The sequence below is a fragment of the Lissotriton helveticus genome, chromosome 1_1, assembly GCF_964261635.1.
Source record: "Lissotriton helveticus chromosome 1_1, aLisHel1.1, whole genome shotgun sequence".
NCBI lineage: Eukaryota > Metazoa > Chordata > Amphibia > Caudata > Salamandridae > Lissotriton > Lissotriton helveticus.
In genome coordinates this window covers 325,665,920-325,692,504 of record NC_136057.1, presented here as the reverse complement: position 1 = coordinate 325,692,504, position 26,585 = coordinate 325,665,920, and the positions used below count along the sequence as shown (strand labels likewise).

The 26,585-nt window shown below is 48.3% G+C and overlaps 1 protein-coding gene across 2 annotated transcripts in view; it reads right to left on the bottom strand.

Moving 5' to 3' along the window:
• The window catches only part of DENND11 (DENN domain containing 11), a 219,471-nt gene that overhangs the window by 122,634 nt on the left and 70,252 nt on the right, over positions 1 to 26,585 (bottom strand). For both annotated transcript variants that reach the window (XR_013605497.1, XM_078671839.1), the window contains exon 3: positions 11,015 to 11,173. Coding sequence is in view for 1 of the 2 variants with exons in the window: in XM_078671839.1 (XP_078527965.1) it covers positions 11,015 to 11,173 (159 nt within the window). In the remaining variant the exon portion in view is untranslated. The remainder of the gene's footprint in view (positions 1 to 11,014; positions 11,174 to 26,585) is intronic.

Sequence of the window (26,585 nt, the reverse complement as noted above, 5' to 3'; positions counted from 1 at the left end):
CTTGGTTTATGTATAGGTGAGGACGGGGATCCACTCGTAGATGCCGCTCCGTACGGGATCTGCCCGACGCGTTTCGAAGCTCCATTTGCTTCTCTTCAGGGGCTTTAACGGAAGCGGAGTGCGCAACCGCCGACCCACTTCCCCATTACCCCGGTACCCTGGGGGTCACGAAAGTGAAGCAGCAGTCGTACTTGGAATCGAGGACAGGCCCACTTGTGGAGTCCATACAGGACTTGATTGTGTGCTTCCCGGACCACACTTCCCAGAATGCACAGTCTCATTTGAGCCTCCCATCGGTGGGTGTGCTATATATAAAATGTGGAAGTGGGTCGGCGGTTGCGCACACCGCTTCCGTTAAAGCCCCTGAAGAGAAGCATATGGAGCTTCGAAACGCGTCGGGCAGATCCCGTACGGAGCGGCGTCTACGAGTGAATCCCCGTCCTCACCTATACATAAACCAAGCTGCTGTTCGCGTGCTACTCAAAGGTGGACACCTTCGAGCATTGATTATATATATATATATATCATGTGATCAAGGTACGTCAGTACCGAAACGCGTAATGGCCGACTGAGTAGCAGCTAATAAACCAACGATTTTTCTACTAACCTGGGTCTGTGCTCCATGTGTCTCTTCGGGAGAAGAGAGCGCCTGCGTCTTTGCTTGCGAAGTGGAGTGGCGGTAATTATATATATATATATATATATATCTTCCAAAAGGCTCTGCAGCAAAAGGATCACTCGGAAGCAGGTAGGTTACAAACCATCGTTTTATTGCATGCGCAGGGAGCGTCAGGTCCCGTCACTTTTACTTGCAATCCCGACGCGTTTCAGTGCTGTCTGCACTTTCTTCTGGGGAAACAAATGTACATGCGGCCAAGGCAGGTTACGTTTTCCTTTGTAGTAAAGCTTCGTTAGGTGCTTTGTAGCACGTCATCCCTCCTACTGGATTCTGGGATGTGAAGTCTTGTCTGCCGTAAAATAATTCCCTCAGTGGGTTCCGCATATGCATACTATTGACCAAGTGCGTAGTGGTCTAAAATTATGCCGTGATCAAGAACGCTGAAGTTCGAAACGCGTAGGCGATCTCATTTGTTACAATTAAACAACTGAAAAATCATCTCTGAGTGGAGTGCCATCAATATTTGAAAAAGTTGTGTTGGATATGATCGGGAGACTGCCTCGATCCCGCTGATGGCACCAGCGCAAACGAGCTCCCCCTGCGACGAGGCATAGTGCGAGGGAATATATATATATATATATATATATATATTATATATATATATATATATATAGTGCCTGTAATAGGTGATGATATTCTGCGACAGCCAGGGCTGAAGGAGTTAGGGGTGTACCTAGACCCCAATATGACACCAAAAGTACGAGAGATCGATATCGAGTGTATGCATGTGGTTGGTGATTTGTCAGAGGTTTCCTGGGTTGAGATCGGATGCCATTTTTAAACTTTATATTGTCACATAGGATGTCACTGAACCCTGTGTCTCCAAGATCAGAAGGTTACCGGCTGGAGTGCAAGATATGGCGACAGATGAATTGGATAATTTAGTGAAGGAAACGGGGATTCCTCCACCTGAAGCAAGTGAGTGGTTGGGGCTAATTGTGGTGGCAAAGGTCAATGATGAGATTCGCATTTGTGATGATTTAAGGGCACAAAGACACGGGACCTTGCAGCCTTTATCACACCACTCGGTGAATATATAATGTTTAGACTTATACCTTTTGGTTTGGTGCCAGTTATTTTTAATAGAAATGGAAGATTTGTTGGAAGACACAGATAGTGTAAGATGGTATCAAGATAATGTGCTGGTGTGGGAGGAACACAATGAAAGGCTGAGGCAGGTTCCGACACCTTTCATGAAAAAGGTTTAACTCCAAATGCAGAAAAGTGCGGGGTAAGTGATATATATTATTTGGGCACATGTCTGCAGATGTCCTACGGCCAAAGGAGGAAATGCTGGATGCCATAAGCAAAATGTCGACAGTGAAAAAATAGAGGGGTTATTTCATTTAAGTAGGTTTCAGTTCTAAAAATCACTGTATTCCAGGTCTGACCAATAGAACGCAAGCAATGAGGTGGTTGTTAGAAAAAGGGTGTGCCTTATAAGTGGTCAGATTAGTAGTAGAATCTTGGAGACTAAGAGGTGTTTACAGAACGTTCTGAACCTTCAGGCTTTTGCACACATAAAACAAATTGGTGCTGTGCTCATGAGGAGGTAGCCGGGAGAAAAGTTTGCAAGCCTGTCATTGAGAGAGTTGTGTGTGTGCTGTTCGATTATGGGGAGAAAGAGGTCCTTGCTGTGCATTGGGCCTTGGAGAAATTAGGACGTTTTTTGTGGGGTGACACGTTGGTAGTATAAATAAATTCATAAGCCACTGCGGGAAATATTCATGAAGGAGCTTGATGAAATCGTTGTTTGGGTCCTTGATTTACAAGAATTCTCATTGGTGTTGAAATACTTACCTTGCATATGTAATGATGCACCAGATTGTCGAGATTGCTTTGCATTGAGCAAAACCAATTGAATCTGGGTGAGTTGGATGCGTTCATGGAGATGAATTTGTGTTGTGACTGATGGAGTTGTTTCAGAAAGTAAGTGGAAGAAGGCGTTTTACAACAACGGTGTTTTGAAAGCTGTATCAACAAGGTTGAGATATGATTGAAAAAAAGGAAAACCGAGGATGAGAGGTTGAGGCCTGTCTGGAATGTATAGGAGTAAATAAGCGAGGCATAGATTGCTGTTTAGAGTAACTAGAATAATCCCTCCACAATACATAAAAGATAAACTCATGGAAGTACCAGGTACATGACATTTGGTTATCGGCAAAACTAAAAAGTGAGTCCGACAAATAAGTTACTTGCCTTTGATAACGCTCTTTTTGGTAGAAACTATCGCGCCACAGATCTCTCATCTTTTGAATATTCCTCAGGCATCAGACTGGATCCGGAAACTTTTCCATAGCAGCTCTGCACGCTGGTCCACTCCAGAAATGATGTGCAGGGCCTATAAAGCTGCTTCTCCCTAGCGCTGTTTTCAATTGCTTTCAAGACTGTCTGCGCCCCCAGACGAGAAGCCCCAATAGCAAGTTGGTAGACAGTTTGCAGATGCCTAGATTTGGGATCATAATGGAGGTCTATACACATAATGGGGAGGATTGGAGGGTCGGTGAGGAATCTGCGGCTGCATGAGTCTCTACCAGAAAGAGCTATACCAAAGGTAAATAACTTGTTCTTCTTACAGAGACTTCTAGCCACAGAGTCCTAATCTTTTGAATAGATGCCATATCAGTACCCAACAGTAGGAGGGCTGTGGATGGACTCATACGAGAAAGTCCAGCAAGACCGAGTGGGCAAAGAGTCCCAGGCAATAGTGCTTCACGAACATAAGGACGGATGCCCACTTAGCTGCCTACCATACGTCTAGGACAGGGACTTCGCATACGGACAGTGTCAGCAGCTTGCTCTTAGTCAGTGCGTAGCAGATCTTGATGCAATGTATGATCCAGCAGAAGATGGTAGACTTGTGCACAGCCTTGCCTTTGTTTGCTCCACGAACCCCACAAAGAGCTGATTGTCTAACAGGTGGTCCTTGGTGCAATTGATGTAGAAATTGAGCATTCGCTCAGGGTCCAAGCAATACAGCAACATGGAACAGCATTACAACTTTGGGGAGAAAGGACTTCATATCACGCAGCACCAGCTTGTCAGGTAAAAAAGGTGGTGCAATGTGGATGAATGTACAGAGCCAGAAGCTCACTCGCACGCCATGCTGAGGTGAGGTAATGGCAACAATTTTGATGGAAAGGAGCCGTAAGGGACAACTGTGGAGCGGCTCAAATGGAGTACAGATCAGATAAATAAGGACGTGGATGAGGTCCCATTGAGGCACCAGAAAAGGAGAAATGGGGAAACATATGTTGCATCCCTTTAAAAAAAACACATAACAGGTGATTTAAATAAAGAGGGCTGATCAGGCAACGATAAGCAGGCCGAGAGGGCAGAAAGATATCCTTAACTGTGCCAAGAGCAAGGCCTTACTAGGCAAGAACAGAACTAACAAGACAGTTAGCTTGGCCTGAAGGAGGTCAATTTGGGAAGTGCCGCACCGAACTACAAATTTATCCCACCAGGAAAAAACATTTGTTACTAAGGGATGCCTGGCTACTAAAATGACACTAACCAGTACTTGGGAAAAGGTTAAAGGTGTTCAGCTGTCGCTTATCAATTTCACCCAGATGGGTGCCCGAATCCAGAAGCGATGCATCGGTCACCACTGTTGGGTCTGGGGGGAAAGAGTTGGGTTCTGTCACTGACCCAATCGTAGTCAAGTAGCCACCACTGCAGATTATTTAGCAGTCTCCTTTGAAATATGAACGTGGTCGGTGAGGCCCCGGTGATGCTGCGCCCACTGGGACGTCCGATCCTACTGTATAGCCTGCAAAGGGCACCAGGTATGCTCGACCAGCAGGATGCTAATATTACCAGCAGCCTCAGAGCCGACCTCAGTGAAATTTAGCACGGAGGCTGAAAGGTGGAATCACAGTCAGAATGTATTGGACTGTTTCCCGGGGGAAAGGCACGAAACCAAAATGTGTCCTGAAAGGCTCGGATGAAGGGGAACATCTGAGAAGGAGTCAGGTGTGACATCAGCACGTTTATAGTAAACCACAAAGATCACAGGAGGTTCGCTGTAGTTTGGAGGTGGTCAAATGCCTGGGGCAAGCCCCCCTTCAACAGCCAGTTATCAAAGTAAGGGAAGACTGGCACCCCCAAACTCTGAGGGTGTGCTGCCACCACCATCACTTTTGTGAACACTCGAGGGGCACCAGCGAGTCCAGAGGGATGCACAGGGAACTGGAAATGCTCCTCTTCAATCACGAACCACAGGTAGGGCCAATGGGCCAGCTGCACGGGGATATGGAAATCAGCATACTGCAGGTCCAAAACCACCATCCAGTCTCCAGGATCAAGGGCTAACAAGACTTGTGCCAAGGTGAGTATCTAGAATTTCTCCTTTTGGAGGAAGAGATTAAGACGGCTCATATCTAAAATGGGCCGAAGACCCCGCTCCTACTTTACCCCACCATTCTTGGGCACTAGAAAGTAGTGGGAATATCAATCACCTCCTAATTCTGGCCTCTCTAAAGACACGTTGGTCAAACGGGCTAGCACTTTCTGTGGCAAAATGAAGAGCTAGCCATCCATCAATTGTTGAGCAGAATATGCAGCGGGGACAAAAGAAAGGGCAACAATGGCTGTAGGGAATGCCTCTTACAAAGCCACAAAAGGACACGTGAAATTGCTGCTGCTGGAGAGGCTGCGTAGAGAGTGAACAGTAGCCCTACTCTTCTTGAAACGCTCAAGGGCAGAGTCAGTCTTGTCACCAAACAGAAGAGTCACATCAAACGGCACGTTCATTAGCAAGGACTTGATGCTGCACAAGAACCCAGTGGATCAGAGCCAAGCTTGGCACCAAATGGCAACATCTGTGCCTATGGCCTACACAATAGAGTCGGTGGTATCCAAGCCACAACCAATCAGGCCAGGGTGAAGGTCTTCCTGTAACCCGGGGAGGACTTATGCCACTGAGTCCCAAAGGGCATGGTTGCAGTGGCCTAGCAGACAGGAGGCATTAATTGAGTGGAACAACCCTACCTAAGCAAGGCCCTGACACCACAAGACCAAACCAAAATTCTCTCCACGAGACTATGTATACTAGGAATCACCGACTTTATCCCTGCATGGGCCCACAAGGGGAATCCACAGACCGCAGACGGTGCTCCTACATGAGGGAATCCTGCTTACATCTCCTATGCTGCTGCCCCGCCCTTAGGAACGAACGCCGACGACTTCTTCGCCCAGTTTATATCACCAAGGGAATCAAGACATGTAGCGACGCGCTTTTCTACAACAACCACTATGACTTTGGCAAGAGTGGGGAAATGTACTCAATAGATAAGGATTGCTTTAAAGGCCACAAATGAACACAATCAAACCATGGTGCCTAGCACAGCCCAATAAGGGGGATAAAGCAGCTTTCCCCCTAACAAGTACAGAGCCCTGCACATATTCACCCGTCCAACTGAGACTGCACTATATCTATGGCTCCCAATTGAAGAGCCTAGGAGATTGGCCTATAGATTGCTGAAGTAGAAATTACCAAGGTTCACACAGAAACTTTGTGCAAGGACTCATGTCAATGACCACCGGCACTGGCTGATCTAGTGGGCTGATCTAGAGGGCGCCGTGGGGAGGGGGGATGGTACATCAGCCGAATGTTAAATGATGCAGCTAACTTTTACTGTGACCATTCTTTTACCTGCTCGTTTTATGGTTTTTACTGTAATGATTTTATTTAAATTGTACAGCTAATAAATAAATTAAAATACGGGTGAGCTATCAAGCCCACTAGAGAAGCAAACTTATTAGCATGTTCATCATCTTTATTATTTGAATCTGTTCCAAAGAGAGAGTGGCGTCAATGCAGTCTGCCTTGAGGTAAAGCTAATGTAAAGCTCTCTGCCAGATTTGGTTACGACGTTGGTCAAAGTCAGACTGGCATAGAGTCGGCGTCGGAAAGTTTAATGGAATCCATCTATGCAGGAGACAGTCTGCATTGGTGTACTTAGGCCTGGCGTAGTGGTGGGTGCCAAGTATGGTGTTAGTGGAGTCTAGGGCAGAGGCAACTCAAAGGGTCCTGCTGGCGCGGAGGGTGAATCCGCCTGCGGAATCTAGGAAGAGGGTCACTCGGTTTCATGGAGCCAGAAGGTGAGCCTGAGGGAGGCGGCATAGATCCGAACAGCCGGAGTGTAGCTGCACAGAACTCTTCTACCTGGTCTGGTATGGCTGAAGGCCCTGGAAATGTGTACTGGAACCACTTGCGGAATCAGCTCCGAAGTCAGCAGGCTTCGGGCCTGGGATATTGGTGCCGTTCACAAACTCTGCCAGGCAAGTGAGAATGCTGAGAAGTGGAACTCTGCTTTGGCTTCTTAGGTTTCTTGTGCTTACCTAACGATTTGGAGGCCAACAGAGAAGCTTCTAGAGCGGCTCTGGGAACAGGATCGAGACTTGGAGTGAGACTTGCAGTGGTGCGGATGCTGTGTCTTATGCTTGGTGACTTAACTTTTCATCTTGCATTCCCGGATGGTATACCAGTTCATCAACCTGCAGTCTCCGCAGGTCTTGGAGTCATGGCTTGATTCCATATGCCAAAGGCATACCTGGTGGGGCTCAGTCACAGCCATCTGGTTGCTACAGTCCCTACTGTTATTCTAGGAGGTGACATCCCTTGATACAATTTGGTTGAAAATATCAGGTAAAAGTGTCTCAGAGATGAGGGAATTCCAGATCCACGTTTAATGGTGTAGGAAGAAAGGAACTGACATCAGCATGTGGAAGTGGCACCAAAATATACTCGCGCCTCATTTCTGATGCGAAACAACATCAGTGCAGAGCCGCAAGGCACCACGTTCCAGCGCACAGAGATACTATAAAAAAAATTGTGGGTCCAGTCTGACATCTTAGAAATATTCAAAAAGGTGAGGAATGTGTGGTTAGAAGTTTCTATCACAAAGGATTTTTGGTGGCCTAGTTTAGATGCCATAGTTAAGCGAACTGTGTGAGAATGTTCTGAGTGTTGCAATTGCATTAAAAAAAATAAGAAACCACTAGTGCAAATTAGGCACATGGCCGAGTCTCTGTGGTGGGGTTATAGGGCTTATCCCCTCTCCTAATAGCACCAAGTAACTTCATTTATATTTGAATTTGCGTCATATAGCTGAGAGCCTATATACACTGGCTTTCTATGAATCCTTGGCTTAGAGTTTCACTCACTGATCTACTTAGTAACAAACATGCTATCCCATATTTGTTAATGCTGACTGTTTTGTTTTCTAAGCGAACAGAAGTCACGTGTGTACTTGACAGGCTTTGAAAAGTGTTGTAATGTTTCTGGAAGAGTTGTTTCTGGCAAGGTCTAACCCAAATCCATTCTCACTGACAATGGGGGGCAGTTCTGTTCGCTTGAAATTGCTAAGTTTTTACACAAACATGGCGTGGTGTGGGGCACAGAAAAATGTGCACGTTAAAGTCCAGAAATGGTGTGATAGAGTGATTTCAAAGGAGGTAATTCAGATTGCAGGAATAAATGCTGGAGAGAGAACAGTTGAAGAAACTGGTGTTTGCCTACCACATGTGACTGTTTGTTCACCTTTTGAGTTATTCTGCGGAAGAAAATTAAGCATGTGTTTCTCCTGGTTGGATGTCATGGGGAAAATTGTATACGGAGAACCCAAATGACTGGAGGAAGCAGACATATGACAAAGAAGTTGACACCGGTATTTTACACTTCAAAGTGGGTGGTTTGGTGAAGGTTGAGACCCTAAACAGATTTTGCGTCTTGGTCCAAGTTTCTTATCCGATGCAAATAGTTAGGTTATGTAAGAATACTGTGAAAATGGATGATATTAGGATCTGAAATATGGATAGTGCCCAAGGGGGCAATTACGATGGCAGAAGGATGCCACCGCCAGGCGTGCGGTGGTGGACCATATGCCATCGGACCGTGATTTTCCCCCTGCCACATTACAATGTGGCGGGGTGATCCAGACTGCGACTGTGGCGGACGCAAAGACCGTCCGCCACGGAACCGCCACAGGCAATCATTTCGATTGCCTGGCAGAGCGGTCTGCATTCATAAAAAGGAGGCGTTGCCTAGTAAACCCCGTGAGTGCTACATAATCTTTTGGAGCCTCTAATATTTATGCGAGCCCTACCCTCACACTCACGTAAGCACCGGATACCCTTCTTCAGGAGGAGAGGGGGGGGTAGACCTAGCTCTTCCTCTAACTCCCCTAATTCTAATAGAGCTACAGATAATTAACAACCAAATACCTAGGTTTGATGTGCGTTATGCTTCGTTACTTATGTTATAGAACATCACCAAAACAATTGATATGACCCTCTCAAATATTAATCATTAGTATTGGCTTGTGCCTTATGGACGAAGTGGAAATTGTGAATTGCTTCTCAAATGTTATAATGATGCCATCAAATATCTATTAACATGTTAGGTTAAGTTAAATGTACTTGTAACGTGCATCTCACAGAGGATGGTACCCTGGCACTGTAATTCCACGAATAAGCTAGTGAGCCTAATGTGAAGGGGGCAGTACGTTCCAGGTTTTAGACACCAGGCATGAGAAGGAGCTGCCGCCCGCTTTGGCTCTTTAGATACATGGGACCGTAAAGAGAAGTCTGTTAGCGGAGGTGTCTGGTTAGGGTGTGGAAGCTGATGCAGTGGTTTAGGTGGGCGGGGCCTAAATTGTGTAGTGCTTTGTTTGTGGAAGAGAATAATTTGACATGCATATTTCTGTATGGGGAGCCAGTGGAGGTTTCTGAGGTGGGGGAGGTATGGGTGTGCGGAGGGAGGTTATGCGCGAGTATGGCTGCTGTATTTGGATTGGTCTGGAGCAGCTTCAAGAGTTGGCTGGATATTCAGTGTCAAAGTGAGTTTCCATAATCTAGCATGCTGGTTAGTAGTGCTTGGATGACTGTACAGCAAATGCTGAGAGGAAGCCACCTTAATACTTACCCGAGTAACTTGAGGGTTTGGAAACCGGAGTGGACTTGGATGGCCATCAAAAGTTGGTTATCTATCATGATTCCTAGATTTCTGGTTTGACTGCAACGGGTTGAAGTGGGGATACGTTCTGATGGCCCCAGGCTGAGGACCATAGAGTTTGGTATTTCCCAGAGAGTACTACTTCTCTCTTACCCCAGCTGAGTTTGAGGCAGTTGGACTTAATCAAGAGGGCGACTTTTGACATGTACTCTAACTTTGCTTGGTTGTTGGTCTTGTATATGAAGAGGTTGAGTTATGTGTTGTTGGCGTAGGAGGATATATTGATAGGGACAACTTTCTCAATGTTGGCAAGCTGGGTCATGTAGACAAAATATTAATCCTTCAATGGTTATGGGATGGAATAAAGCTACTGCAAGACAGGTCAAAGTAAAATGGCTGACAAACTTGGTTAACTGCTCAAAAAGACCAGAAAACTCCCAAGCTGATAAATAAGCTGTCAGTAATGATGCAAGTAAGCAGTTGTGGTTCCGCAACTAAAGAGAATATTAAAAGCATGGAAAGGTTTCTCTACTGAACTGCTATGTTTTATTAGTCTCTGCTCATTATCATTATGTAGACAGAGTGGAGACACTATAGCAACATGAACTATATGTTAAGCTTGTAAAATGCATAGTGGTGCGATATGACATGCTCCAAGCATATTTACCCGGTAGCCACGGATCCTGCCACACAGCCATGCTTTCCGAAAGAGTTCATGTCACTGATTTTCACTTGTTTGAAAAAGACCCTCTAACTTTCTCCAATGTATCAGTCCTAGAACCATTTAGCTTCAAACCTAGCGCATAGAAAGGGGAAGGGGTATAACTTAGGACACAAACGCAGCAGTTCTGTACCTATTTGGGAACGTCATGTGTGCCCTTTGCAAATCTGCAGATGAAGCTACAGATTGCCACAAAGAGCTAATGCTTTGGCAGGATTGCATTACAAATATGAGGGAGGGAATTTAAATACAATATTGCCCATTATTAGACCATAGCCCAACATGTAAAATTCTGTTATTGTTCAAATACAAGGTATGGCTGTCAATCTAAGTTATTACAAACCATGAGGAGATGCCCTGTGTCTGCTCTCACATGTATATGGTTTGTTTGTTATTAGGAATCAGCTTTATTTGCCATTATGAAAAGTAAATAAAAGTGCCATACCTTCCCCGTTTGGCAGAGCAAAATCAATTAAGGTGGCACTCTGTTAGGAGTATTTACTTCGTTGGCAAAAGTCAGCACTGCTAAGTGCCAGACACGCAACTTCCAAAAGTATACAGCACAAACATGGTGTTAGCAGCGCCAAGGAATCTGAGAACAGACACTTTGTACAACTGTGATACATGGGAGACATAGAAGCATTGTGGTACTTACTGCACTTGGTTTTCTAAAAAGTTCATGTAGCGATACAGCAGTGTGTAAGAAGGTGAAAGGATCCCCACAGACTTCATCCGTGCACCCCGCTCCAGCTGGCTCTCCACTGGCATGTTGGCGAAGCATGCCAAGCCGAAGTAATGCCCCTTCCGAAAATAGCTGCAAGAGAGAAGAAAGATGGACAACGCAGCATTAGGGTTGAGTATAAAAATGGAAGCAGTGAAAAAGCAGGATTGTTACCCTAGCAATTACTTTGATAATAAAAGAACACACTGGGATTGTAGGTGCAAAATTTGATAGTGAAAATAGTCCTACCACAAAAAAAAAAATTACTTCAGCGGAGGACCCCTGGGACACGAATATCCCCTGCATGGTAAACAGGCAAGTCCCACTGCCCTGAGTACTCAATTGCTTATGCATCTGGAACACTAACGTTCATTTTGGCCCTCGTGTCGCACTAACCTAAGAGTGTGCGCAGATGCCTAGGTCTGTCTCGGACTGTCTGAGGTCCTGCACCGGTCATGTGGGCACTCATGGGCAGTCAATCAGTCATTTGTTAAGCTCACTACATACCCGCTGGGGTCTCAAGGCGTTGGGGGGGGGGTGGAGGGGAAAGGTGGGGGCCGCTACTGATCGAACAGCCAGGTCTTTAGTATCCTCCTGAAGGTCAGCAGGTCTTGGGTCTGTCGTAGGTTCAGTGGGAGGGTGTTCCATGTCTTGGCGGCGAGGTGGGAAAAGGATCTGCCGCCGGTGGTGGTGGTTGTTCTTCGGATGCGCGGGACAGTGGCAAGTGAGAGGTCGGCGGATCGTAGCTGGCAGTTGGGGGTGTAGAAGGAGAGCCGTCTGTTGAGGTAGGCTGGGCCGGTCTTATAGATGTGCCTTGTGTGCGTGGATGAGGAGCTTGAAGGATATCCTCTTGTTGACGGGGAGCCAGTGCAGGTTTCTCTGGTGGGGGGGTGATGTGGCCGTGTCGTGGTACATCGAGGATCAGTCGTGCCGAGGCGTTTTGGATGCCTTGTAGTCTATTGATGAGCTTGGTCGGGGCTCCCGCGTAGAGGGCGCTTCCATAGTAGAGTCTGCTGCTGACGAGGGCCTGGGTGACTGTCTTTCTTGTATCTGTCAGGATACATCTGTAGATCTTGAGGAGCATGCGGAGGGTGTTGACGCAGGAGGAGGCGGCGGCGTTGACTTGCTTGGTCATTGAGAGCGTTGAGTCGAGGATGATTCTGAGGTTGCGTGCGTGGTTGGTGGGGGTTGGGGCTGTCCCCCGTGCCGTTGGCCACCAGGAGTCGTCCCAGGCTGACGGGTTGGAGCCGAGGATGAGGACCTCCGTCTTGTCAGAATTCAGCTTCAGACGGCTAATCTTCATCCAGTCGGCGACGGCCTTCATTCTTTTATAGAGGTTGGCTTTGGTGGTGATAGGGTCCCTGGTGAGGGAGAGGATCAGTTGAGTGTCGTCGGCGTAGGAGATTATGTTGAGGTCGTGCTGTCGGGCGACGTGTGCGAGCGGGGCCAAGTAAATGTTGAACAGTGTCGGGCTGAGGGAGGATCCTTGGGGTACGCCGCAGATCTCGGAGGCTTCGGAACGGGGGTAGGCGGACGTTTTGGGTTCTGCCGGAGAGGAAGGAGGTGGTCCATTTCAGAGCCTCGTCTCGGATCCCTGCGGCGTGGAGGCGTGTGCGTAATGTGCAGTGGCAGACGGTGTAAAAGGCGGCGGAGAGGTCTAGGAGGACGAGTGCTGCACTCATCCTCTCATCATGATGTTGTTGGTGGCGGCAATGAGGGCGGTCTCAGTGCTGTGGTTGCTGCGGAACCCTGACTGGGAAGGGACCAGGATTCTGTTCTCTTCGAGGTATCGGGTTAGCGGTCTGTTAACGATTTTCTCGATGACCTTGGCCGGGAAGGGGAGCAGAGAGATGGGTCAGAAGTTCTTGAGGGCTCTTGGGTCTGCCTTGGGTTTTTTGAGTAGGGCATTGATCTCGGCGTGTTTCCAGCTCTCTGGGAAGGTCGCGGTCTCAAGGGAGAGATTGATGATGTTGCGTAGGTGGGGTGTGATGGAGCTGCTTGCCTTGTTGAAGACGTGGTGCGGGAATGGGTCTGACGGAGAGCCGGAGTGGATTGTGCTCATGGTCGTGATGGTGTCATCGACGCTCACGCTGGTCCAGGTTAGCAAGGGGACGTGGTCGATGGTGTGCGGAGGGTCTGTTGGGGCTGTCTGGGTGTTGAAGCGGTCGTGGATGTCTGCTATCTTGGGGTGGAAGAAGGTGGCGAGGGAGTCGCACAGGGCTTGCGACGGCGGGATGTCGTTGGTGTTGGAGCTGGGGTTAGAGAGTTCCTTCACAATGTTGAAGAGCTCCTTGCTGTCGTGTGCGTTGTTGTCGAAGCGGTCTTTGAAGGAGGTCTTCTTTGCAGCCCTGAAGAGGTGGTGGTGGTGGTGGTGGTTGCAGACGGCGTCCTTGTGTGCTGCGTGGCTGTCCGGAGTTTGTTCACTGTGCCATTTCTTGTCTAGTTTCCGGCAGGCTTGCTTGGAGGCTAGGAGTTCTGGGGTGAACCAGCTAGCCCTCTTGCAGGTGTCTCGGGGGGGGGGGGGGGGGGGGGAGGGTTTCTTCAGCGGGGCGAGGGTGTTGGCGCAGTCCTCGATCCAGCGTTTGAGGTTGTGGGCAGCAACGTCTGTGTTGGAGGGTTCGGTGGGTGGGCTGAGAGAGAGGTTTGCATGTAGTTGGTCTTCGTGATTTTGCTCCAGCGGTGGCGGGGGATCTGTTGGGTGCGGTGGGTTTCTGGAAGGTGCAGTGGATGCAGCGGTGGTCGGTCCAGAGGAGTTCAGTGGTGTAGCTGACGGAGACGTGCGGGCTTGAGGAGAAGACTAAGTCGAGCGTGTGGCCGGCGGAGTGGGTGGGCGTTGTGACGAGTTGCCTTAGTCAGAGGTTGGCGATCAGGGTGGTGGAGTTGCTGTCGTTGTTGTTCTCGAGGTGAAATTTCAGGTCTCGAAGGAGGATGTAGTCGGTGGAGGTCAGGGTGTGCATGCTGATGAAGTCTGCGATGGAGTCGCTGAACTGGTGGCGGGATCCGGGGGGGGGGGGGGGGTTGGTAGAAGAGGGTGGAGTTGGGGTCAGTGTGGATCTGGAAATGCATGTGTTCGGCGGTGCTGGGCACGTCGTCGGTGCTAGTCGAGACCCTGATGCTGTTCTTGTGGACGATGGCGATTCCTCCTCAGACTCCGTTGGTGCGGTCTCTGCGGGTGATTTTGTAGCCGTCTGGGATGGCTATGGCGATGTCGGGTGCGGAGGAGTTGTTCTACCAGGTCTCCGTCAGGAAGGCGACGTCCGAGGAGGTTGTGTTGAGCAGGTCCAGAGCTCGACAGCGTGTTAGCGTGCCGAGCGGGTGTTCAGTAGTATGCATCGGAGGTGGAGGACGTCTTTCTTGGTGGGTGGTTCGTCGGCTCTGTGGCTGGTGTAGCTGCACTTCGAGCAGGTGAAAGGACCGTGTGTGCGTTTCGGGGCGGCCTTGAAGCAGTTGTGGGTCCGTCCGGGATTGCGAGCGTGCAGAGAGCTGGCGGAGTAGTGGCGGCGGTCGCCGTGGTGGGTGCGGGGTCCAGGGGTTCTGGCGCTGGGGGTGGTCCAGGCGCAGACTGGCTTGCTGCGAGCCAGCAGCGCAACCGCGCAGAGGCCGGCATGTATGGGGAGATGGAAGCGAGGAGCAGCTGGGAGGCGGGGGCAGCGAATGGGCAGTCAGGGGGGCGGAGCCTCAGGGGACACAGCGGCGTGGGCGGTGAGGGGCGACGAAGGAAACAGAGGGCAAAAGGGCACAACAATTGAGGGGGAAACGAGTGGCACAGTGAGCAGAAAGGTCACAAAAGGGCAAAAAGATCACAAGAATACAGGGGGAAACAAGTGGCACAGAAGGCATAAAGGTCCCAAGAAAGGGCACAAAGGTCACAAAAAACGGGGGGAAAGAGTGGCACAGAGGCAGAAAGGTCAGAAAGGTCACAAAAAAAAGGGGGGGAAACGAGTGGCACAAAGGTCACAAGAAAGGGCAGAAATGCAGGGGCAGCTAAGCAAAAGAAGGCAAAAACGGGCAGAGAGACACGGGGGCCGCGAGGGGAGCAGAAGGAAAAACCGGGCAGAGCGACACGGGGGAAGCGAGGGGAGCAGAAGGGAAACCGGGCAGAGAGACACGGGGGCAGCGAGGGGAAACATAGGGAGAGAACGGGCACAGACCATGTACAGGCAGTGGGGGAGACCCACAACAGCAGTCACAGACACTACAATGAAAATGCAGTCACTACAACAGAAGCAATGAAAGAAAATACAGGCAATACAATGGAGGATGAGCAAACCTACGGCCACCAGGGATGAGGCGCAGGTGGTAGCCTGCGGGTGGAGGGCCTCGAACTTACTCAGCAGCGGCAGCTGGGGCAGGGACACACAGCCGGTGCTGTGCAGAGGGGGAGCGACCTACCTGGAAGGGTCAAGGGTCGCTGGCAGTGGACTACTTTCCCTGACTGGATTATAGTGCATCAAGTTATGGTAGCAGCATACCGTTTTTTTTTAGTTCTTTTTTTTTTTTTAGAGTAGCTCAGTGGTGTGATCACACCTTTTTATCTGTGTTACACCTAAATAAAGATCCACTATTACAAGTATGCCTATAACCTTACGCTCGCATCCGGTGTATATGTTGCAAGCGGAGTGCATTTAGCACAAGCGGTGATAAATGGTATGTGTGAGCCTAATTAACGGAGGCTACTGGGATCCATTTGGAATGCCCCTGGACTGGTATAAAACAAGATAGTGTGATGAATTCTATCCAGACAGTGGAAGTGTACTGCTGTCGCAAAGGAAGACGAGACGTCGGTGGTTTCAGGAGTCTTCTTTATTGGTGCCTTTCCCCAGAACAGGTTCCAGTCAGCAGGAGTCTGCTGTGGAACGTTCAACAACAATCACTAAGCACATACGAAATGGGGCAGGGAAAGGGGTGACGGAATGTACCATTATATAAGATCACAACAATTGCCAGAAGGAGATGATCCAGACTTTGAATTGAGGAGGATAGAGACCGGGCTACTTGCAGAAATACCATGAGGCCTTTTGCTGGCGAGGAGTTGCTGACGAGTCTTCCTGAGCACTGCTCTTTGGTGTATGGTTGGGCTGAGGGTTGGGACCGCAGACTGTTGTGTGAGGTGAGGACATTTCTAGGGGAGACCTTTCCCTTTTGTCTGTATCCAATTTATACATCAATTGGGCCAATGACAGCACGTTGCAGAGACCTTTTAACTCTGTATTTCTCCGGTAGGTGATCCACGCTTGAGAACATTCCAGTGCTACCTGCTGTAAGAAGCATCACCCTACACAAAGGCTGCCTAGAGAACAGACTTGGGAGGACACTTGAAAAGAGAACAAAACTGTATAAATAAATATAAATAAACTCAACTTTGTTCCAGGTCCAAGTCCACGCTGACCAGTAGAAGTGCTCCACAGAGTATTCAAAGGACTGCTGTGCAACCAGGGCTGGTGTTAACCTGACAGCCAGTCTCCCATAGATGAGGGCACCATCACCTTGAGTCTGCACTTTCTGCTGGAGGAATTGTGAATCTGCCCTGAAGCGCCAATAAGCTGGATAGCTGAAATAAGCAAGGAGTACTTCTGGCCCTGCAGGAGGAGTGACTGCCCAGAATGTGAAAGTTCCAGTTAGACCCTGGTGCCTGTGGGACATCCAGAGAGCCGACTGCACAAGACCATGCTACTGTATCATCATTTTAGGCCCACTTTAGACTGCAACATCATGACTGCTGTAGGCCCAGATGGGAGGCTGCAACTGTACGATTGATGTAGGTTCACATAGGGCGTTAACTGCTGTGAATGTCATATGCCTGGACAAAGGCCACAACTTCTGCGGTTGATCCTCAAGTTGAGTGCCTAACAAAAAGTTACTAAAGAGTCTCAGACTTACAAAACACCCAAAATGTGGAGCTTCAGATAAAACTAAGCAAGGTAACTTCTGAACCAGTGTGGAGAATTTAATTCTGAGACAGGAATAACTTAAGAGTATTTCCTTTGGCAGATAGGCTGTCCTGTCACCAGCAGAAGCGTTACAGATTCAATCCAGTCCTCAATGAGCAACTACAGAGGTGTTTCTTCTTTTGACTGACTGCACATGATCGTGCTCCAGGAATATTACAAAAATAAATTGTGCTGAAAGTTAGGAGCTTGGGAAGACAAACTGGGGTGAACTTCAGGAGCTCTCAAATCTCTGACTTGGTGGTGTTGCAAAAATAATATCCTTCAAACTTAGGGCTTAAGGGTGGTCAATGGTAAAGGGAGGCATGAGAAAATGGTATTGTATGATATGGTCTGGTTGAGTGACCAAACTGTATAATACACTACCCAACTCCTTTAGGACCAGTAGTTTCATTTGCTAAACCCACTTGCTCAAACCTGGGTTGCTGCGGCTCTAGGCAAAAAGGCTTACACAAAGGAACAAGAGAAAAGCATTTAAAACGGCACCAAAACAATGTATGAAAATAGACTATATTTTTATGTATTTTAGACACCAAAAACAAAAGATCCACCGGAGAGTTTTGCAGAGACAGATTTTACAAGGTACAGTAAATATGCACTTTTTACTTTAACACAAACAAGCACTGGCAAGTTTAACGAACCAGAAACGAGGAATAAGCAGTCTTCAGTCAGTTCCAGGCACTTTTATCTCTTTGCAATAGACTCCTACGAAAGTGATCCTGATGCAAGGGATAAAGGATGCTGAAGATGTTCACGGATGCTGTGGATGCGATGTGGTAGATGGGGGAGCTTCCTGTGGCTACTCCTCGGTCCACGGGATTGGCGAGGCAATCCTGGCTAAAGGGGTCGATGTCACTCGAAGTCCACTCAGTCCTGGTACAAGTCAAGTCGCCCCTCCGCTACCAGTCGCCCAGTATCGCAGTCCTGGGTGAATCCTTCCTTGGCAGGTAACTCGCCTTCTAGGGAACCAAGCTGCACTCAGACGACTGTCCTGGTTCCAGCAGACTGACTTGGTGCAACTTCAAGCGTTGGTTCCAGGTCCTTAGTGGTGCCTGACTATGAGAAGCTGCAATATGAAGATCAAGGCTAACAAATTATCCCAGCAGGCTTCTTCACCTGTTATGCTCCCGTGCTATGAACAGGAGGTCAGCCAACTGACCTTTGGAGTCTTTTGCTTTGACTGGGCACAGGAGTGGACTTCTGCACCAGCAGGACACAGTAGGCACAATCCCTTCTGCTGTGCTAGCCACCAGGTTCAGCAGGTGCATCCTCTCTTCGCTGCGTCCTTGGTGCAGCAAGGCAGTGCTTCTTCTGTCCTCTTTCCCAAAACTTTGAGATAGAAATTCTAGGTTCCAGGGGTCCCCTATTTATGCCAAGAAAACACCCTTTGGGTTGGTCGCGGTCAGTTGCCAATGGGCTACTGGGGTGGAGTCCCTCCTGATGACCACTTCCTGCAAAATGTGGCATCTGGATAATTCAGAATTATCCATTCTGCCCTCTTACAACAAAGTATAGCTCTTCTCTTGGCGTTTAGAGCTCCTTACCCCAACCCAGAGGTGTGGCTACCTAGGGGCCTACACAACCCTGAAAAACTTGTTGCCTCAATCCCTCCCAAGTGACAGCCTGCCTACCTAAACACTAGAGCAGCCCTTCTCACAAGTGTTCATCATTTAGCCTTCAAAGACGGCTTGCGCCTTCGAAGCTCATCTTTTTGGGTGGCGTAGAGTTGTAGAGAGTGGAGTAGAGTGTTGTACAGTGGCACAGTGTTGCACAGCAGCACAGAGAGTTGTTAAGTGTTGTAGAGTGTTGTGGAATCGAATGGAGAAGCACAGAGTGAAGTAGAGTGGCATGGAGTAGCACAGAGGATTGTGGAGTAGTACAGAGGGGCATGGAGGGGCAAAGAGTGTTACACAGAGTGGAGCAGGGGCGAGCAGGTCTGTGTCACACAGCGGTGATACGTAGAGTCGCATGCCATGCCACAGAATGGAGTGGCGGGGAGCTGAGTGGGCGGGGAGCTGAGTGGGCGGGGAGCTGAGTGGGCGGGGAGCTGAGTGGGCGGGGAGCTGAGTGGGCGGGGAGCTGAGTGGGCGGGGAGCTGAGTGGGCGGGGAGCTGAGTGGGCGGGGAGCTGAGTGGCGGGGAGCTGAGTGGTGTAGACTGAAGTGGCACAAAGTAGAGTTGCATGTCGTAGAGTGGAGTGGCCGTAGAGTGGCGCGGAGTGGCCAGAGTGGCGCGGAGTGGCCAGAGTGGCGCGGAGTGGCCAGAGTGGCGCGGAGTGGCCAGAGTGGCGCGGAGTGGCCAGAGTGGCGCGGAGTGGCCAGAGTGGCGCGGAGTGGCCAGAGTGGCGCGGAGTGGCCAGAGTGGCGCGGAGTGGCCAGAGTGGCGCGGAGTGGCCAGAGTGGCCAGAGTGGCGCAGAGTGGCGCAGAGTGGCCAGAGTGGCGCAGAGTGGCCAGGAGTGGCGCGGAGTGGCCAGAGTGGCGCGGAGCGGTCAGAGTGGCGCGGAGCGGCCAGAGTGGCGCGGAGCGGCCAGAGTGGCGCGGAGCGGCCAGAGTGGCGCGGAGCGGCCAGAGTGGCGCGGAGCGGCCAGAGTGGCGCGGATAGTCGCGGAGTAGTCGCAGAGTGGCGTAGAACAGAGTGGCGTAGAACAGAGTGGCGTAGAACAGAGTGGCGTAGAACAGAGTGGCGTAGAACAGAGTGGCGTAGAACAGAGTGGCGTAGAACAGAGTGGCGTAGAACAGAGTGGCGTAGAACAGAGTGGCGTAGAACAGAGTGGCGTAGAACAGAGTGGCGTAGAACAGAGTGGCGTAGAACAGAGTGGCGTAGAACAGAGTGGCGTAGAACAGAGTGGCGTAGAACAGAGTGGCGTAGAGTAGAGTGGTCGTAGATTGGTCGTAGAGTAGAGTAGTCGTGGAGTGGCGTAGAACAGAGTGGCGTACAACGGAGTGGCGTACAACGGAGTGGCGTAGAACGGAGTGGCGTAGAACGGAGTGGCGTAGAACGGAGTGGCGTAGAACGGAGTGGAATAGAGTGGCGGGTCGGGTCATTTAGTGGAGTAAAGTGTTGCAGAGTGGAGTGGCATACTGTAAAGCATACATGGCGTGATAGCGCACTGCCATTACTGACAACACATTTTCAATTGAAACATACAGACATATAGTTTTACTGATAAAAGCATAGAGAGCACAAACGAAAGCGAAGCAATGTCATCTCCTAGTGTATTTATTTATTTTGATTGTATTAAAACATTGGTTTCCACCACACTTCGGAAATACAAAAAAAAAGTGTGCTTCATTTGTACTTTGCTAACTGATATATCAGTGCAGTTAATTTACAGACATTTAAATTTTGTTTTGTGCTAGTAAAAAGCCTTTCCTTTCACAGCCAGACTGTTCGATTAATCATCTCACTTTGACGTCAGAAAGAAAAGCAAATACCAAGCTCCCTCAGGAAGACACAGGTTGCCATTTGACCTCAATCTTTGAATGCACGAGATTTAAAGGCCTGTTTCAGAAAGCGAGCACTCGTAGAAGAATATAGTAGTAGGCTATGCTGGAAAGCCTAAAACAAATGAAGCCAGCAAATGGAAAGCATGCAACTGTGAATTACAAACCACAAAGCCAATGATAAACAATGGATGAGATGCATTTTAGCTTCTTCGAGTGGGACACAAACATAGCTGCCAAGGTTTCAGATTGCTATGTGTGACATTTTAATAATTTTAGAGTAATTATGAGTGACATTTCAATGACTATGAGTGACACTGTCTCGTGAGCAAAATTAAGCAATGAAGAGGAGGGAAACAATAATATCAGAAATTGCACACATTTGAGGAACGAGAAACGAAGTTAACTGCTGCAAAACGTAAGAAATGTAAACGACTTCCATTGATCAGACTCTAGCTAAAATTACAGAAATTAGATAAAGCAGCTTGGAAGTGGTTCAAAATGTCTTTATAATCAGCTGAATGACTCGCAGTCTCACTCAACTGCTGCCAGTGACCTGAGCTATAACGCAACTGAAAACCAAAGCAGAGACATACTGTGTGAGTGACAGGGACACAGGCAAACTCGGAATAAGTCTAGCATAGAGTGGTAGGCACCTGATTGAGATGATCCACACTTAACACACAGAACTGTAAGCTCTCATGTATGTTTTCATGAGTTTAAAATGGTTGAAGTTCTCTGCAGTTTAAGATGCCCTAATATTTCGAAAGTAATCCGTGGCATTTAATTTGACGTTGTGCAGCCCTGTCAAGTGTCACACATCCAGTGTGACACTAACGCATTTTAAGTTACATTACCGCATTACCGCATGTGAAAGGATTGTCACGCAAATCAGCGTATTTAAAAGCTGAGTATATTACCAGTATTTGAGGCTGTCACTGTCAAGCCTGAGTGACTATCAAGCCTGACTAAAACTGAGAGTCTGAGGCAGCGAGCAGCTTTAGTACAATGTATCCTGGGTGAATCTAACTGCCACGGCTCGGCTCTTACTGACAGGCTGATGTCATCGCGGGGGGGACGTCACTGCGGAAGCGCGCGCAGTTTATTTTGGGCGTTCGATGTGGCTGGGATAGTTTGCGGGCTGCGCAGCATGTTCACCGTTAAAGGGAGCACTGCTTATAATTACGGCACCGTCCGCAAGTTTGCATCGGCTCGGGCACCAGTGCAATTGTTATTACCGGCCCCCCCTTCCCCCCCATCGAATCATGCAATATCTTACTGTAGCCGACGGAAAGAAGTCAGTGACACCGGGGCCGCCTGGACAGGCTGGAGGTGGAGGGCCCTTCTTCTGTGACTGAGGTTAGTGAAACTTTGCTATCACCTCATGTTCGAAGTCAGTGGGAGAGAGAGCCTGTGTGCGCTAAGTTAAGATGCTGGCTGAGCCCCCACCCCCACGTGCAGCTCTTCCGCCGTACCTCTCGGTTATCTCTCCTCGGAGCCTTGGGAGAGGCCGTGGGTCTTTGTAGCGACTGGAAAGATGTTTTTATTGCTTGGTAAAGGAGCCCCCCACCCACCCCCTCATGAGTGTCACGCTTTGCCTCACAAGTAGAGGAAAAGAGATTAGAGGCAGCACATGAAGGCCAGGCGGATCTTTCACTTATTCAGAAGCACTCAGATTGCCCGGGTCAGGGCAGCTAGCACAGCAAACCCCACTCCCTTGGTGAACCAATATTTATTAGAGCTTCTTGTTAAATTGAATTAACTGTGCCGTGTTTATTCACAACGTCAAATTAAATGCCACGGATTACTTTCGAAATATTAGGGCATCTTAAACTGCAGAGAACTTCAACCATTTTAAACTCATGAAAACATACATGAGAGCTTACAGTTCTGTGTGTTAAGTGTGGATCATCTCAATCAGGTGCCTACCACTCTATGCTAGACTTATTCCGAGTTTGCCTGTGTCCCTGTCACTCACACAGTATGTCTCTGCTTTGGTTTTCAGTTGCGTTATAGCTCAGGTCACTGGCAGCAGTTGAGTGAGACTGCGAGTCATTCAGCTGATTATAAAGACATTTTGAACCACTTCCAAGCTGCTTTATCTAATTTCTGTAATTTTAGCTAGAGTCTGATCAATGGAAGTCGTTTACATTTCTTACGTTTTGCAGCAGTTAACTTCGTTTCTCGTTCCTCAAATGTGTGCAATTTCTGATATTATTGTTTCCCTCCTCTTCATTGCTTAATTTTGCTCACGAGACAGTGTCACTCATAGTCATTGAAATGTCACTCATAATTACTCTAAAATTATTAAAATGTCACACATAGCAATCTGAAACCTTGGCAGCTATGGTTGTGAATAAACACGGCACAGTTTATTCAATTTAACAAGAAGCTCTAATAAATATTGGTTCACCAAGGGAGTGGGGTTTGCTGTGCTAGCTGCCCTGACCCGGGCAATCTGAGTGCTTCTGAATAAGTGAAAGATCCGCCTGGCCTTCATGTGCTGCCTCTAATCTCTTTTCCTCTACTTGTGAGGCAAAGCGTGACACTCATGAGGGGGTGGGTGGGGGGCTCCTTTACCAAGCAATAAAAACATCTTTCCAGTCGCTACAAAGACCCACGGCCTCTCCCAAGGCTCCGAGGAGAGATAACCGAGAGGTACGGCGGAAGAGCTGCACGTGGGGGTGGGGGCTCAGCCAGCATCTTAACTTAGCGCACACAGGCTCTCTCTCCCACTGACTTCGAACATGAGGTGATAGCAAAGTTTCACTAACCTCAGTCACAGAAGAAGGGCCCTCCACCTCCAGCCTGTCCAGGCGGCCCCGGTGTCACTGACTTCTTTCCGTCGGCTACAGTAAGATATTGCATGATTCGATGGGGGGGAAGGGGGGGCCGGTAATAACAATTGCACTGGTGCCCGAGCCGATGCAAACTTGCGGACGGTGCCGTAATTATAAGCAGTGCTCCCTTTAACGGTGAACATGCTGCGCAGCCCGCAAACTATCCCAGCCACATCGAACGCCCAAAATAAACTGCGCGCGCTTCCGCAGTGACGTCCCCCCCGCGATGACATCAGCCTGTCAGTAAGAGCCGAGCCGTGGCAGTTAGATTCACCCAGGATACATTGTACTAAAGCTGCTCGCTGCCTCAGACTCTCAGTTTTAGTCAGGCTTGATAGTCACTCAGGCTTGACAGTGACAGCCTCAAATACTGGTAATATACTCAGCTTTTAAATACGCTGATTTGCGTGACAATCCTTTCACATGCGGTAATGCGGTAATGTAACTTAAAATGCGTTAGTGTCACACTGGATGTGTGACACTTGACAGGGCTGCACAAAACCACATAGAGGAACTAAAATTCAGCTTTCAAGCTTCCCCGATTGTCTGCGGTTTGCCAGGAGCCCAACGACTTGTTCTGGAAATGTCATAATAAAATTGTTTAGGTGCAAAGAACTTGATTAAAAAACAACCTCACATACAAACCCTGGAATCAATTTGTGTAAGCATACAGTTGTTATACAACCCAACAATTTTTTTCATCACCTTCTTTCGATGTGCTGAAGTGAAACGCACGAAAACAGGCAACACCTGTTTACCAATGTGTGAAAATGGATTTGGCTTAATTTTGCAAAGCAAGCTTCGGTCACCTCCATAATCAGCCCGAGGTCTGTCCTTCCAACAGAGCAGGAAAAGCTTTTGTGACGAACACTAAAACAATCCGGCCACGGCGGGCAGCTGGGTCCTGACCTTTGCAGTGGTGGTTTCCATGGGCCAGGGTAATGATGGAGAAACGTTAGAGAGAGGGTGTGGCGTAACGGCCAGAGGTGCCGTCTTTGTAACTGGGGGCCACATTCCAGTCTCGCCGTCGGCTCAAAACCTTGCGATTTTGGGCAAAATAACTTAATCTCCTAGTGCCTACAAAATATTAATGCGTCCTTGTGAAGCAAAACTGGTGCTCATGTAAAGCGTTCCAAAATCATTGTGTCGAGTTAACGATGTATAAAACTTTTTTTAAATGTGGTTTAGCTTCTTGAGACTAATACGGTGGCGAATTTAATGACAGATGAATGCGAGTTTGCACAAGAGGCGGCCGTTTGTGACTTTAATTCTGGGAATGCGCTTAGTATTTTTTTTTACAGGGAAGCCTGTCACTGATGTATATGCTCATTGTTCAGCTGTAAAAAAAAAATTAAAAAAAAAGAGAAAAAAAGGGAGGTCTCCCAATTATTTACTCGACGGTTATATTTCTTCTTGGTTAATAATGAGTGCATCTGTGTGTGCCACAGGTAGTGGTACTGTTGGATCTGGGACACAAAACGGTTCCAGGTCCAATAGCTGGTCCTCTATCCAGTCACGGTCCCTACTCAGAGTCCAGTTATCACCTGCAGTCGGTGCCTGTTTTGCAAGAGCGGTGCCATGATGTGGTGCCAGCGTTGGAGGAGGAGCAGCCACCGATTCAAAGACATTTGAAGGAGCAGTTTCCCCAGCATCAAGTAGACTATATAATGCAGTGAGTATGGATGCCTTTGTTTTGCACGAGTCTCCCACTGCTTACAGTGGGCTCTCAGAGTTGATTTTATTTAGTACAGTCATGGCCAAGACAGCAGGAGGAGTTTAACAATTCACTTAACTCTATGAAGAATACATCTTCAAGATTCTCTGACTTCTTGAGAGCTGAAGCAAAAAATGATGCATCTGAGAGGCAATCTACTGCACGTTTCTGCAATAAGTAACAAGGATTAACAGAGACAATTGGTCTGGAGTCTGCCTCATAAATCAAAAAGCCAGAATGTTTCAATCCATGCACTCATTCACTCACCATCCAATGCACCCTGTCATTAATCCTGCACTCGCGCCTCTGTTTGTCAAACATTGCCTCATTCTTGCATTCACCCTCTTGCCCATCTACAACAGTGCAGAGACAAACTCACCAGCCCATTAAAATGCCCTTAACACTATCCATGTTTTTCTACCACTGGCTCTCCTATGGAGTAGCGTTGTGCTGCAACCATCTATCAGTTCTACTCTTAAAGCAAAGTTGTTTTCCTGTGAACTATTCTCTAAAATATCTGGTCATCTTATTCATTGATTTAACCATTTAAATTAAGGTTAGCTTGGTTTGTTAGCACGTGGCACATTTGAACTGCCAAACCATACTGTAATTTCCAAGTCCCAATGTTACACATTACTTTAATCGTCCATCCCCCCCGTCTGGTAGGCTTTAGATCTCGTTCCGGTCTTTTGTATGTGATTTTCTACTAAAATTCAAACACTGTTGTGCTCCGATTCAAAGAAAAATCCTCAACCTACTTTGGGATAAAATTGCGAACCATGAACTCTTTGATGTATAATGCACGTTCAAACATATGTGTCGCTTGTGATCGCCTCCTCGAGCTTCTCGGCCTGTGGTCGGTCTTGCATAAAATGCATGGGTAGAATGGTGCGAGGCATTCTATGCGAGCCAGCTGGCAAGCCAACGGAGGCGATGCTTGTTTTGGGGCTTCACTGGTCAATAAACTACATTATATTATACTTCACAATGTTACGTATCCTCTTTGAATCCAACATAGTTTCTGCCAAGGAGTTGGACAATACAATGGTGGTGTGAAGCCCCAGCCATTTCCTGCTCTGTAGGGATTCTCTTGTCCCTTACGACACTAGCGGTCATGGTTTGATGAGGAGTTCCTGTAACAGTTGTCGGTTGGATTGGCACTCCAGTTGTGAATCTTAAATTTGATTTTGGGGAAGGTGGCAGTGTGCAGAGGTGTGTTGGCGGCATGAGAGACAGGCTGAAGGTTTGTGCCAGGAGGAGCGTGCCAGGCAGAAAGAAAGACAGACAGGCAGGAGCAGCTACGTGGTCACATTTGGAAAACAAGCCGCATCAGCAGGCGAAAAACAACATTAGACGACGTTGGAGGCGATTTTAAAAGGTTGAGGAGTTCCGTCAGCTTGGTTCATGGTTTACACAGCATGCGTTTCTCAGCTATTTGGTTCTGCTAAAGTGGTTGAGAGATCTAAAATTCTACCTTCTGGTAGTAGTAAAGAGGAAGTAAACACCGACGCTGTGCGTCGCGATTTGAAGAAAGAGTAAAGTGATATTCGAGCCAGTCCC